Raw genomic sequence first — 15,268 nt, forward strand, 5'->3', positions numbered from 1 at the left:
CTCGTGTTCGTCCGGAATTTTGATCGTTCAAGTCCGCTGGAGCCCCGTTGGAAGGAGCCTCGCATGATCTTGCTTACAACAAGGACCGCCGTAAAGCTCGAGGGCAGGAAGGGGTGGGTCCACCTGAGCCACATAAAGAAATTCCATGGATCAAGAGAAAAGACTTTTGCTAAGGACTGCCTTATTCCTAAAGACTGCCTAAAAACAGACTCTGAACTTGACTCTGAACTCAAAGTTCCCCTGTTAGAGAAAACTCCGCAACAGGAGTATAAAGAGAAGCTTCGGTCTAGTAAAATAAGTCAGCCAGTTTGATTGTCTAAGTCCCTCTCGGGTGAAACGGTTAGACAGGTTCCTGACATGTATGAGATAGACCCCCATAGTGAGAGAGTTAGTCAAAACTCTAAAAGATGTATTATTGTTCTAAGTTTCTTGTTATTTTTGAGTCTTATGGTTACCTGCACCAGTTATGCTTTACATTTATGTTTTCCAATTTCACATGTACATATGTTTTCTAATGCTACAGTAGAGCACACATTTAGTGATCTGCCTCCTCACGAGCTATCCTATCGTCTTGCTATGCGAAATAACACATTCATTAGAATGTTACACTATTCACACCAGACCAGCAATGCCACTAATTGTTGGGTGTGTGGTCGACTCCCCCCTTTCCAGACACCGAAGGGAGTTCTGCCACTCTTTCCTTATCCGTTTTCACATAATGGTTCGTGTGGAGCATGGTCCACTTTAACGTCATCCTCCAATGATATGCCCCTTCTGAATAGAACATGTTTTCCAGACAAGCAAGGTCTCTCCCATAGAACAGGGTTAGATCTAGAAAATGAAGTATATGATTTGGGTAATTATTCTTCGAATTTCATGGTCCTGAATGTTCAGTCTGATACTACTCCAGATTTGCCTGCTATTTCAGTACTACCAGTCAAAGGCGAATTATATGTCAGAAAGAATGGTTCCGCACATGTAGGACATAGTGATTGTACTACTATTGTCGAGTATAGTGACAGTGGGAAATCTATTTTCAAAGCCTCACGTCATTCTTATTTTGTTTGTGGTCAGACCGCATATGTTCGTCTGCCCCTCGATTGGGATGGAACATGTTACATTGCCTTCCTACTGCCACCAGTTTTTCTAGCCCCATCTGATTATCACAGAAACACACATCTAGTACACGTCAGACCTAGAAGGGAGATCGAGTCCCCAATCGTCGATCAAACTGAAACTACTCTAGAACAGTATCAAGACTTCAATAAAGGTTTCTTCTTCTTTCTAGGACCTGTCCAGAATAGTAAGTTAATACGTAGGTTAACCAGAACCCTTGAAGCAGTAGTGAATGAGACTACTTCTGCTCTAGGTAACTTAACTGAAGAGCAATCTGCTATGAGATTTGTCGTGCTCCAAAATCGTCTCGTTCTTGACGTCATACTGGCCGATAGAGGAGGAGCATGTAGAGTCATCGGATCTAGTTGCTGCATTTTCATTCCTAATAACGCGCCGTCTGTTTATTCAGCTATAACCAGACTTCATAAAATTGCCCATCAGTTACACCAGAATCCAGGCACCTGGACATGGTCCGGTTGGCTCTGGAGTATTATATCTGCCTGGGGATGGAAAGTATTGTCATTCCTAGGTATAGCAGTAATGATCATATTCAGTTGCTGCCTCTGTATACAATGTGGCCCTGCGATTTGCGGCATGTGTGCTACCTCTTGTATTCCTAGTCCTAAATCCCGTTCCAAGACAATTCGAGACGAGCAGATGATGCTATATGAAATGATAGATGGCATCATGAATATTGATGTTTCCTGATGGAAACGTAGGGCACAAGGAGGGAATGTGGAAAAGTAAATTTTGCCATGTTGTATGTGCCTACGTGTTCCCCATCCTATGTTATATGTGCATGATCGATATGCATGTATTCCCCTCTGATCGATTAAAGACGCAATTACAGTTGTGTCCATCTCTAGTATGCCAGTTTCCAGTCTTCGTGAAAACAACGAATATTAGGCCTATGTAAACCTACGTTGCCACATTTCACAGTGTGCACGTTAATTCATTGAATTGTCCCCGTTTCTAGGCCTCAAAAGGGCCCGGATTCAGATTCAGCTCCTGTCTCCTGAACCCTCTCCGAGGAGCGATACAGCCCCCACCTGCATCCCTGACCCTTCGCTTACTTCATGCCTCGCAGTGCCCGGCCCGGCCTGGCTCTGCCTCCCAGTCTGCCAAGAATATGTTATGTTTCTAGTTATCAGTCCAGCCCTCCTTCTCTGCATTCCTAAGCTACTGAATCACATCAATAGTTTCCGTCATGGTCTAGCCTTTATGTCTCCATATAAGAGAAATACTGTATTAATATTCATAGAATATTCCTCGCACACACAATACATGTAGAATTATGCATGCACCAGTCTTAGTGTCTATTAGCCTTTGCTCTGATAACTTTTGGATTCTATCAACATGTACTCTAAACACCAGATACTAGATATGCCTTGGGTACATGTCGCTCTGACACTCCAGACTTTAGTCTCCTCTTCTAGCGCAGAAGTCATAGCCCCCAGTTCTCCCTGGTAACACGTCATTGCCCGTTTGCGCGCACCACTAGGTTAGAGGTCCCAGCTGCCCAGGTAGCCCCCTCCATGTTTCCGCCCCGTTTATGACATATTCTGTTACGTTTACATCACATGTCTATGTATACGCCCTGTACACGCCTTCTTGTTACATCATTTTGCCCTTATCTTTCGCGACTGCTACGAGTCACGCCTACTGCTACGCCTACTGTATTGAATGTAATGTATTTGTTTAAGTATATATACTGTGCACCCATATTAAAAGTTGCCAATTCCCTTGTCCAGATCCTGCCCCCGGCAGCTGCCTTCATTCCCGTACAGGCTGTCCTGTTCCTGTCCTTTATGCCTGATTAAAGCCTGTCGACTCAAGATACCTCGAATCCTGACTCTTATTTATTGAGCTACCTGTTTTATTGATTATACTGAAAAATAGTACCGGTAATTAATTATTTATTTACCACAGTGCTTGGGTGTTTTAGCTGGAAATTTTAGAGGCTGTGTTACCATTTTGTAAGGTGACATGGCAGCCGGCAGTTAGGGACAGTTTCCGATCCCCTCCTACCGACCCTTTAGAAGGTAAGATGGGGGGGTTATTTTGGTTATTATGGGATGGATGGCCGAATTTGTTGAGTACAGGTGCATCAGGGGAGTGAACATGCATTGTAATTGGTTGTCACTTGAAGCAGGTTCATGGCGCCTGGGAGCTAGTTCTGTGCAATTTTACAGTTCACTTTACAGTTGGGAACAAGTGACTCCAGGAGCAGGTAATAAGAGTAGGATAGGAGATACTTAGTTAGGTAGATCTTTTGACAGGTGGAGAAGAGGTTACAGGGTTTAAAGGGACAATCGTTATTGACTGAGTTGGGGTTGCTAAATAGTAGCAAAGACAGGAGAAGGGAGTGGAAACCTTAGGGGTGGTCGAGGGAGATACGTAGATGAAGCATGTATAGAGAGGTTTCGTTTTGGGAGGCAAAGGCCAAGGTTATGTTTTTTGTAAGATGCACCTGTTTTCAATAAAGCAGCCTTTTTCACACAGCTTGAGAGTTGACTGTGGTCCGTTCTGCGCTTGTGGCCCAAAGGTTATTCTTTCAATACGTTACAGGCATGTACTATTTAACAAGCGGCTCCACTGAAGGTTGTAAGGCTGAGTCAGAGATGACTAAAAACAACGTTCATAGAATTCTTGAGCTGGGTGTTTGGGTTAGGTTTTTTTATAAATAGTGTTTGATTTTAACACAGGGTTTATTCACTTTTTGTTTCATTCACTTTTTGATGCTTTATTCATTTTGCGGTATAAAGGCACATATGCATATATGAACAGCATGGGTCATTTTTCACTAATTTTCAATTTTAAGCAATTGATAATAGGCACACATATTTTGATAAAATATATGTTTGAGTACAATATGCATAACATTTTACATTAATTTTGAAGAGTTTAACAACTTATACATGGTTCCTGATGGGTTGTTCTAAATTTCCAGTTACCCCTGACGAAGGGCCAGTAGCCCAAAAGGCATTGGGTGGACTTTAAATCTGGTTACTCAAATTGAAATGTGATACACAGAGCTGTTGGACAAAGCCCGGACGGGCATTCTTGGAGCATTGAAAGGTTTTAAATCACATTCTCTTTGTCTGAACTTTAAATTGAATACAGATAACAATAGATGAAAAGGATTACTCATAAGATTACTGGATTTTTTACTGAGACGACTGATTGTCTGTATGCAGTGCAGCTTTAAACTGGTGCATGCCGATGCCCCAGGTACTCTTTGTAATTGAATTTGTGACTCATGAAAATCTTATTGTACCCTGTAACCGTTATAGTCAATGAATTAATCGGGGTAGGAGTAACAAGTGAAGTAGGCCTGCTGCAGTCTTAGTTCATGAATACATATGGTCTCACCTGTCAGTAAACATTTATAACCTCTTGTAGAATGTTCTTGCTGACCACTAATTACTGTTGGTCTCTTGCTAGGTGAGAGGTGTATTCCACTAAAGCTGGTCATTGCTGACTGCTAGCATTGATAGACTCACCAACCCTGGCTCCATGATATGTGGTAATCCTCCCTGGTATTACTTTGTGAGCTTTGAATATGCTAAGAGAAGCTCTTTGCATTAGTAAGGATGATTTTGGGCAGGTGTAATAGCAAGTGATTTTTTTCATCAGGTGTTACTGTCAGCTGCAGCTACAGCTACTCATTAATGATAGATTTAACGAGTGAAGATGTCACTATAATGAATGAGCCCTTTTCTTCTGTCAGCAGGATCTCTATTCCCTGTCAAGTAGTTAGTAACCACAGGATGCATTTTCTGTGGAATATTTACTTCATCAGCCACAATTTAGTAGCATTCAGGTACTGGTTCTTATCTCAGGTTTCTTTTGAATCTGTTACACTTAAAAAGTCCTAAGGGATAAGGGGACTTGATTCTATGGAAGATTTATAATTACACATGGGTCTTCCAAACACATTAGTATGTCACCCAAATTTGAAATTTGGAGCAACCAGTGAACTGGCCAATATTGGGTACCACTGGTTCATATCACTCCTTTCTAAAGGCACACCTGGCTAGGTTTTGCTAGTTCCCAGAGCTGTAGGAATATGTGTGCGTTACTGCAGGTAAGGGAAAGCACACAATCATCTCATACCCGTCCCCGAGGACCATACACATTAGAAGAAAGCCCATTTGTGAGCACACCTAACAGAGTAGTTGAAGGAACCATGTTGTGCCTACCCCAATTGTGTCTACTCAATTCATTATACAGGCAATAGATAATTAATATAATGGGTTTTTATTAAATCCTATCCTCTAGTATTATCTAATTATTACAACAGTCACCTCAACAAGATCAGTACTAACAATGTAACAATAAATTTGGGATAAAAGAATAAAAATACTAAATATTATATTTTGTTAGTGAATTCAAGCCTACCATTGTTGTCAGATCAGCAAAGCTATGTAAAACCACCTGCACTCCTTTTTACGACCTAAGAATGGCCTCTACCTCATCAGATGGATGTCCTTTGAACAAGTACTGCTCCCAGTTCTCTGGAAAGCCTTTCTCCCTCTCCTTAGGAGAGAAAGGGTTATATTGTACTTTCGCCTGGTTATGGCTGTTTCCTATTTGAACGGCATGAAAACCCAGTGTTTGGTGAGTGAGCCTGGCAACCTGTTGTTGGGTGAAGCACTTTCTTTTCAGTTTTATTTAGGGCACACTTGACCCAAAGGTATCAGAGCTCCTCACATGAACACCAGTTGCATTACAGAGGGACACATTCATTTTTTAAGGCACAGGGAGATTAAGTGAATCAAAGTAGCACTATCATATTGTTATGACAATTTTCATACAATCAAATCTTCTTCGGCCTTCAAGACTTGTACCCCAAGAGTCAGTTAGTAAAGGCCTTTAGTGAGGCACTATACCATAGGACATGAGTTTTCACATATCAAGTAAAGACAAAGTAATAAGGGGCATCATGAGGAAAGAAATCCCTCCAGAGATTGCAGTATTAAGCCTGCCATAAAAAGCACCAAACCCTCATCCTGCCTATCTGATCCCATCCCTCCCACTTTTGCTAAACAACAAGCAAATTCTCTCTCACAAAGGACATTTTGAGACACACAGTGGCATGGGGTTTGTTTTCTAATTATCTCGTCTCTGACCTGTGACAGAGAAGTCATGTGACCCTGAAGTATATATCTTCCTTCTTAGAATGAGTCAGGAGTAGTAAAAATAATTTGGGGTAAAGTTCTCATTCAAATTAGGGGCTTGGGCACAGTTTCACTTTTTTTAGTTTTGTCTTTTATTTCTTTTTTTAAGAAAGATGTATGTTTAAACAGTAAGATTCTTTTTGTCCGTTGAACACCCCAAATTACGATGATCGTTGAGAATAGCCAAAGAAGATTCCTAAATGTGATCAACATGGAATTTATTTTATAGTAGTTTGTGTAAATGCGGTTTCCTAGATTCTTAATGGCTGGCATAAGCGTTTTCGTAAACAAGGGACAAAGTAGGAGGCCTGGCCAGAGTTTGCGGAGTGACCCAAAAACTCTCCATGGAGTTCCGCAAGCGATGGAGTGAGGTAAGTTGCACTGCTGATTTTTAGCTCAAAAGGGTGCATCCTTCTTCCACTGGAGATGTTCTACTTGAGTGGCAGCTTCCTCAATGCAAGTGGCATGTTTCTCAACATGAGCAGTAATGACCTACCGCGACCCCTCGCAATGAGAAATCTCGCCGGGAGATAGTCTAGCATTGGATTTTCCTAGCTCGCTCTTGCTAACTCAACATTGGCAAGCCATGAGAGAGGAAAGAATCTGCTGCACACCAATATGCTGAGTTTTTAGAAGCTCTGCGGTCCATGCGGAGTGCAGAGTTAGAAAAAGTCCACAAACTCCTCAAGGGTAGCAGAGTTTACCGCCCAGGCCTACAAATTAGTCTAATGAACAGAATTGTTTTTTTCATATTGTTTCCCTTGCACAGATCTGAGCCAAGTGAACTAATAGACAAAGACCAGTGGGTTTCTGTGTTTCAAACTTTTGAATGTGATTGAAGAAGCATGTTCCATTCAAATCCTAAATTCTGCAAAGAAAAACATTGCTGAGAGTGATTTTTCAAGAGTGACGCATTGTGATGCAACATGCCCCACACCTTCTTAGTTTTGAAACTCTGTCTTGAAGGATTATGCCAGTCATGTAGCCAAGAATATATGAGAGTCATCATTAAAGACAAGAGTGATTTAATTTTTTAAACATTTTTGTTTACTGCCAAGGGCCCTTAAATTAAATTAAATTACATAAAATAATGTACAATGTTCACATTCCGAGAGTTTGCACAAGAGCATTTGCAATACAAACATGTTAAACAGTAAGATTTACATTACAAATAGTAAGCCATTTAAAATTCACCATGGCTGTACAGTGACTATTGAACAACTGCTTAATATTGCTCAAGTTATTATGAACTAACATGTCATGGATGATATTGGTGAATGATTTGATGTAGGAGCATCAGACCACGGGGAAGTAGTCCTTCATTATCATTCGAAGTGATCCTCAGCCATACTCCTGAGATGCGGTTGTCGTCTTTCGCCAAATCACAAAAGTCAAATCTTCATGTTTCTCTATGGCTGGTGTAGCTTTACTGTTCAAGGATTTCTAATGGTTCTCTGGATGTCCTCTGGTGGAATATTGTGTTTCAGCAATGAATGTTTATGAGAAAGGGAGATGGTTAGGGATCCTCAATACATTTTGTCAGTGGTATCAGTCGCAGTGGTCGAATCAATGGCCAAAGAAATGGTAAGTAGGTTGAAACCTGAAAGTTGAAAAGTACAAGGTCAGATAGGTCAAGTAAGCAATTGCCCATCCTCACAGTCCAGCAAGCAATGGAGGCACCAGGAGCTCATAAAATATATTTTGCTCTGTGTTCAACTTTGGCTTGCAAAGAATTTGAATAACGTTAACCAAGGTGACGGGGGAGTCAGCACTGAAGAGATTGTGACTCTTCAAATACGACAAGAGGTAAGGCAGTTTATGAAAATGTGCTGCCATACAATATTGTACTCCAGCAGGTGCCTCTTGTCTTCTCCAGTGTCACACCCTGTTGTTTTGGAATCATACAGATTATTTTTAACAATGTGAAACAGGCCTGATAAATGTCAGTCCTAGGGGTCTATTACGATCTCGGTCGAAACGGAAGCTTTCCGACCGAGATGGTTGGTTTCACTATTGACCCCCTAAATACAATTTCGGTTGTCGGAAATGAAACTGGCCAGTCATTCCAGCTGGCTTCCAACAGGCTCAAGGAGCCCGTCGGCCTGTCGGAGTGTGGCCCGTAATTCATATGGACGCATTTTTATACTGTCCATATTATGATTAGGGTTCCCTGATTTCCGCTTTGTCTGATTTTTACAGATAAACACATACAGAAAACACTGTCTCCCCTGTCTGTATTTATTTTTGAAAGTGGAAAAATACAGATAATTTAGCTTCTTTTGAGTGATTCATCATACTGAGATTAATCACTTTCAGGCCAGTAACTATACATAATGACAGCAAGGGGAGCTACAAAACTCAATGATATATCCTTAAATTACTGCATATCTCAACATGTATATGTGTTATTACACTATTTCTTTAATGCGGGTTTATTATGTTTATATTTTTTACTGTGTAATGTGCTAAAACCTGACAGGCATTTAAGTATGAGTCCACATTTATCTGTTAAATAAATGCAGAAATACACGAGTTATCACCTCATCTATTTAAACAACACAAATTAAATATGGATAAATACCAATAAGCTGGCCAAAAAATAAATATGGACAAATACAGATGGAAATGTTCAAATAATAAATACCATAAACCCGTGAGACCTAATTATGATGCACGGTTTCCGGGGCAGACTTTCCATGCCGGCTTCTGACATGGAAAGCCTGTTGGAAAGCGTGTTTGGGGGCCTCAAGCAGGGCCCCTTCTGTTGCAGCCTCTGGTTGGGGTCCAATGGGGCACGTTGATCCCAGCACTGTGTGGCAGGCACCTTGAGGTGCCTGCCACGTGGTGCAGGGAGGAACACGGCCTCCCATTTCTCTATGGGAGCTTGTGCTACAGCTTATGTATAGCCACAACACATGCTCCCATAGGGAAATGTAAGTATGTGACCGCACCATGTGTGGTTGCATCATAATTAGGCGGTCGGGACTGCCAACTAGAGGTCAGTCGGTCCTCGTTTCCATGACAGTGTTGGGCGGACTCAAGGGGGCAGAAAACGATGCTTACTCATGGGCCCCCCCTTTGCATCTGTACCAAATTTGCAGAATTATTTTGCTCTTCTGTGCAATCACAAAGCATCCATAGAGGAATTACAGCCAAGCTCTTGGTGGCTCTATTCTCACATGATGAATCTCTGAATTGGTAAAGTAGTTCTCTTCTAAAAGGTTTTACACCCAATCTTCCCCAAAATAGAGGTGTTTCTTTTATGATGATGAGTGCTTTGGACAACCCTACCCCGAAATCTCTCCTCCTCCAGCAACAATGGGATGTGATCGCTCAGTCTCGCTAGTTCCATTGTTGGTTACATATTTCCCTAGGCTCTTGAAAACCTATGTATTTCGTTCCTTTTCAACCCTCATAACTGTAATGTAACTTAAAACAGTAACCAAAGGCCTTATATTATAAGTGGCTCTGGAATTATGAGACTAAGAAGGGCTGATTGTACTCTTGAACGTCTAGTACAAGAATATCGTGACACAGTAATACTGTGGACAAAATATCGAGGGACAAAATATTAAAGGGTAAATGCACAAAGGGACATATACATTTGCCATTCTTAACTCCACATAAATAAAGATATATGTATATGTATTTTGGTACACATATGTTGAATTAGGTACAGAAAATCTTTACATACTTACCTTTTGATATTTTGTCTCTTGATTTTTTTTATCAATGATATTAGTGTCCCACAATATTGTTATTCATGAGACACATAGGAAGGCAAAATTATGGAACACAGTGCAAATTATGCAGCATAATGTAGTACATTCTGTGACAATACTATTTTGCTGTTTTAAAAAATATTAATGCTGTTCTCGCAAAATGTTTTGCCTCTCTAGTACCAGTATAACACATGGGTGATAAATTCAGGTGAGTAGTTAACGTTTGCCACAGAGCAACACCATGTGTAATTTTTGATTCTTCTAAACTAGCAAAACATTTATTTGTAAAAAAACTGTAAACTATGTAGCATAGGGTGGATTGTTTGGCAAGTATAGTAAACCCATTATTCTATGGAAGAAGTGCCTGGAGACCCTCACGGGTGACAAGCATCTCTCTACAAATCCACCCTACATTTACATTACATTCCAGTGACCCCCATCGATAAGTGATGGTTTGTTGTGTGATCCTTTTAGTCTGATAGTACTCACACTCTCACTCACATTGACAGGAAAACAGCATCAAAATCTTACCTCACCCTACTTAGAAAGTATGAACTCGCACAACCGGAGAGGGCTTTTCATCATTTTGATCATGTCGTCAAGCTGGTAGATAGAGAGAATGGAAACAAGAAGGCTATTTAGACATGACAACATGTATAACAGTTGACTTATTTTTTTCAAAAAACGCAAATTGTGGGCATTGCCAGTAAATGGTTGACCCCAAGGAATAGGAGCTTTTTTCTCCATTGATTAAAGCCAAGGCCAGCCAAATTCTTTGTCTAGTCTAGAAGTGAGGATAGAAAAAGCTAAATTTGCTACTATTGTGAAAGGGAATTTTTAGCCTATAGATCCTTGCTCGCCCACAAATTGGATCAACCCCAGTAAATTTTGTTTCGCAGAAGAGGTTAGTCTAGTAGTCAGAAGGGTAATTGTTTTAAATAATCTATTTTTCCTTCAGGAGATAAATTCCACCTCTAAAACCAGTTTTGAAGTTAAGAAATCAGCTCTAGCTCTCTAAGGGTACCAGTGGATGAGAGACGGATTGAGTTGCTACACCATTCACTCCTTGTTAATAACGTAAAGAATTCCTTGTGTTTCAGAGAATGGAGTATAGTTTCCATGGGAAGGTATTTGTGTGATATCATGTGGATGTACTTTGTTTGTGAAGATGGTATGGAAGAAACAGAATTTGAGAGAGAAGGCACATGAACATGATGGTATTGTATTTTAAAGAAAACTCACTTGTTTCTCAGGTGAAAAGTTGGGGATGTGGAAATCATCCCTGTATTCTGTTGGCGGTACTTCTTCAAGCAAATTGTCTGGATCCTAAAAATTTAATAAAAAAGATCAGCATTACCAAGACCGTTGTAAACAAATGTAGACTGTCATGAGTCTTGAAGATGAAAGTCATGAAAGGCTGCACACCTCAAGCAAATAAAAAACATATGTACAAGAAACAGCATACTATGTTCACTCTCATTTTGGCATTTCACATCCTTAGCACCTTGTACTCATCACCTAAAAGCAGAACATATGTGTGAGTGAAATATTGCTTTTGTGAGTAATGGATCAAAGATGCAGTAACAGTGAATAATAGTGATTTGGCAGTGTATACGTGTGCTGCTACCATAAGTGCTCACTCTGCTCTTTACCTAAGAAATCTTGTATGGCTCTTTCTAAACAATACAGTTTCTACCTTATCTGATAAATACCATCCTGGCTCCCAAAGGGCTCGCCTACCATTGACAGATCACTCACCTCCACTACATTGTAAAGAAATCAAGAAAGAAATTACTGGGGGCGTGGCCAAGCAGCCTCAGATGGTAGCCGCATTTTGAGCGAGCTACATGCCAGCTCCTAGAACCTTGCTGAATCCGAACCTTAGGTGACCTATTTTCAGTTGCAGGCACCAGTGCAGTGGCCCTATAATCACCCCCTTTGGCCCACCCGAACCTACCCAGGGAGCCCTGGATGAGAGAGCTAATTTCTGCAATCGACGGCCTGGGTGTGCATGCGGCCTACCTGTAGATGGGCCTGCCAGAGGCAAACACCACCTGGAGCTGTGAACCCACAGTGGCAAACCGACTCCTGGAGCGTGAGAGGGAGAGAAGACAGGCGCGTGGCTGAGGTGTGGCACATTGCTGCTTTCACTTCCAGGTGGTGGCCCGTAACAATGTAACGGGCACCTTAGAGTGGAGGAGATGGACTGGTCACCACACGTGGCTAGGACTGAAACTGCAGCCTGGTTGAGCCAACTATGGGGCAACCTTTTCTTGGATGCAAACATCCATGTGGTGCCCGCTACACTTGTCCCCTTTGGCCAACCTAAGCCCATGTAGGGAGTCGGGATGAGAGAAACTTATGAGGCAAACAACGACCTGCCGGGAGATGGACATGCCGCCAACAGACACAACCTGGAGCTGCAATCTCACTGCAGCGACTTACCTCTACATCTGCATTGACTCTTGACTTGCAAGGGAGAGGATACAGCCACATGGGAGGGGAGTGGTAGGGACCACCTTTCATTTTAAGCACCCCCATGGGCTTGTGACAGCCCAGCTGATTTGGTGGCCCAGAGTAGAAAAGAGGGGGTGGGCAACATGAGAGAAATTCCCCACAGAATACTTCAGAACCTGCATCATGGATTGTGAGCTATCCTCCTACTTCATTCTGGAAAGGGCGCACAGGTCACTGGCCCTAAGGCCACAGCCAGGGAGACCGCCTAGAGTCATTACCATCAGTATACTGTACCTTATGGACAGACTATATCCTGCGGCAGGCACAACAACGTCCATTGCACCAACTCTATGGTTATGCTCTCCCCTGATTACGCAGGGAAAGTGCAGCCCCTTCTTACATCTTTCTTAGAGGTTAAGTGAAAAGTTAGGGCTAAGGACATTCAATATATGCTGATGTACCCTGCCAAACTGAAAGTAATGTATCAATGGAGAACCATTTTGTTTAAGAGTCCGGAAGAGCTCTGGGACTGAGCGGCGGAGAGGAAATAACTGCCCATATCAACTAAGGAACCAATGACAATTTGGGAGGCCGAAGGGGGTCAACCATCCCACTCTAGGAGGAAACTCAGCAGACTGATGGGAGGCCAACTGTGGTCACAACTGGAGGACAGACATAGGACATCCTCCTCAGAGAGCTCTGGTGATCATGGGGGAGGGGCCGCTACTAGTGGATGATGAGATGTTATTCAGTGGTATAGAGTTTGGTCCCTTCCCTTCCTTTCTTCCATGTAGAGCTACAAGTTTATTCTCATTCGCTGACAAAGAAGAGACACATTGCATCTGTAAAGAGGGGCTGTCTTGGGGCAAATCACTCCCTGCTACACAAGACTATGGTGATTACTTTATTTTGATAGAGTACTATGTTGTATTGTATGTTGTTCCTATTCAGGTTGCTTGTTTTTGGGGCGGCAGATGCTTCCTCTTTAGAAGTGTTGATTAGAGGGTTGTTGGGGGAAAAGTTGGGTACTTTAGGGTTGAGTTAGGTCACAATACTACGTCTCATGCAAGACACATTGCACAGGCCCTAGTCAAACTGGCTCTTTTTAGGCTCTATTTATTTACAGCACTATTAGAAAGTAGACATTGCACTTACTGCTTTTTGTGCATGACAGCCCGTCTCTAATATACGTCTGGGGTGGGTGACAGCTACACTTTGTGCATTCAAGCAAGACCACCACAACACATAAAGGATAGATGGATCTGAGTACCCATCTAAATATATCTGCATTCTGATGGCCTTGCTTGGGCGGGGTGGAAGGGAGGGTCTAACACGTCACTTGAATAGGCAGTGTCCTGTCCTCACAAAAAGGACAGCTTATCCCTGATGGACAGGACTGAGTTGAAAGGAGAACCTATGCACTTCAGAGGGCTGCTTTGAAGTCACACCCTCACATCAAAGGCACTTTTGGGTATAAGTACTGGGTCTTTGACCCCCACCCCGAAAATCAGACACTTATAGATCTTGAACTGAATCTATCAGAAGGACTGTTGTGGTGCTCAAATGACTCATTTTTAGACTGCAAGCTTGAAAGGCCTGCTTCTATCTTGCGTTGCCCTGCTATCTGCTGCTCTCGGACTCTGCTGAAGGAGAGCTTGACTCTGCCTTACCGCCAAGTGATCTCCAGGTGCTTTTGGCTTACCCCTGCTCCTGTGCCTGAACTTACTGGAAGTGGTTCGGTTAGAGGCTACACGCAGGTATCGAACGGGTGCCAGGCGTTGCGGGCGGTGTGCCGCTTTCGCCTCCACCCCCCTCCCGAGACCTATGGGGAGTGGATCTTTTATTTTTCCAACTATACAGGTTCCTCTGATTATGAGGTAATTTTCTCACAACTTGTTGGTTTGTTCATTTTGCACCTTTTTTACACTGATTTTTAACTTTCACGTCCTCTGGTCAGGGTGGGCCTTAGCGTGCCCATACCGCCGAGGTACACTCCCCATGGTCCTGACGAATGCCCAGTAAATCACACATCAAGGGCAGAAATATGTTTTCCCCACTTTAAGTAGAAATAGCCAAACAATTAACTTGGTAGTTTCCTAAACACATTGCTTTTAATATGTCAGATTGGCCACAGAATAAAGTTTTTATGTGAGACACAATCTGTACATTTTTAAACCCTTTTCACAGTTACATAATCTTCACAACTAACCAGCTCCGCAGTAATCCTGGCATTGTAGCACACCGGGGAGGCATTTGGCTTCTCCCGGTGGGCCGGATGATGAAGCATGTCGCCAACCAGGGTGGTGAGTGAGGGCTTCCTATACAAATCTAATAAGGCTTGCATACTCATCTTCTCTCCTTTTGTGCTTCTATACATTTATTGATTTACACTCTTTCATTGTTTGAAGCTTACTGGAAGTGGCCCAGATACTTGCAACATGGAATTTAGTGCATCTCCTGTCTGTGTATAATAGAACCGGCGATCAACACTGTTGCTGGAGTTTAATTGCCACATCACATTTGAACCAGCACTTTGCCTCTAGAGATTAATGCATCGGACAGCGCATCTCCGCCACTGCAGCTTGGTGAGATCGAGGCATCCCCTCGACTGTGTGGCAGAATCTGGTGAGGCACATCACTCAACACCTCTCGACTCAAGCACCCATCTTCCGAACTGACACATCGCCATCACTGCGTGGAACAGATCGACCCATCTCACTGTATGTGACCAGGAAAGGTACTTTGATCACTGGTCCTGCATGGGTCCTGTAGCTGGCCTGCCCTTCCACGCGG

At 42.5% G+C, this 15,268-nt stretch overlaps 1 protein-coding gene across 1 annotated transcript in view; it reads right to left on the bottom strand.

The window, feature by feature from the left end:
* Positions 1 to 7,949: 7,949 nt before the first annotated feature.
* LOC144790850 (maestro heat-like repeat-containing protein family member 2A) overlaps positions 7,950 to 15,268 on the bottom strand; it is a 93,470-nt gene continuing 86,151 nt past the window's right edge. Inside the window, exons 15-16 of the mRNA XM_078665515.1 lie at positions 11,261 to 11,344; positions 7,950 to 8,084 (exon numbers count right to left, since the gene is read on the bottom strand). Of these exons, the coding sequence (XP_078521641.1) occupies positions 7,950 to 8,084; positions 11,261 to 11,344 (219 nt within the window). The remainder of the gene's footprint in view (positions 8,085 to 11,260; positions 11,345 to 15,268) is intronic.

Source organism: Lissotriton helveticus, chromosome 11, assembly GCF_964261635.1.
Source record: "Lissotriton helveticus chromosome 11, aLisHel1.1, whole genome shotgun sequence".
Taxonomy (NCBI): Eukaryota; Metazoa; Chordata; class Amphibia; order Caudata; family Salamandridae; genus Lissotriton; species Lissotriton helveticus.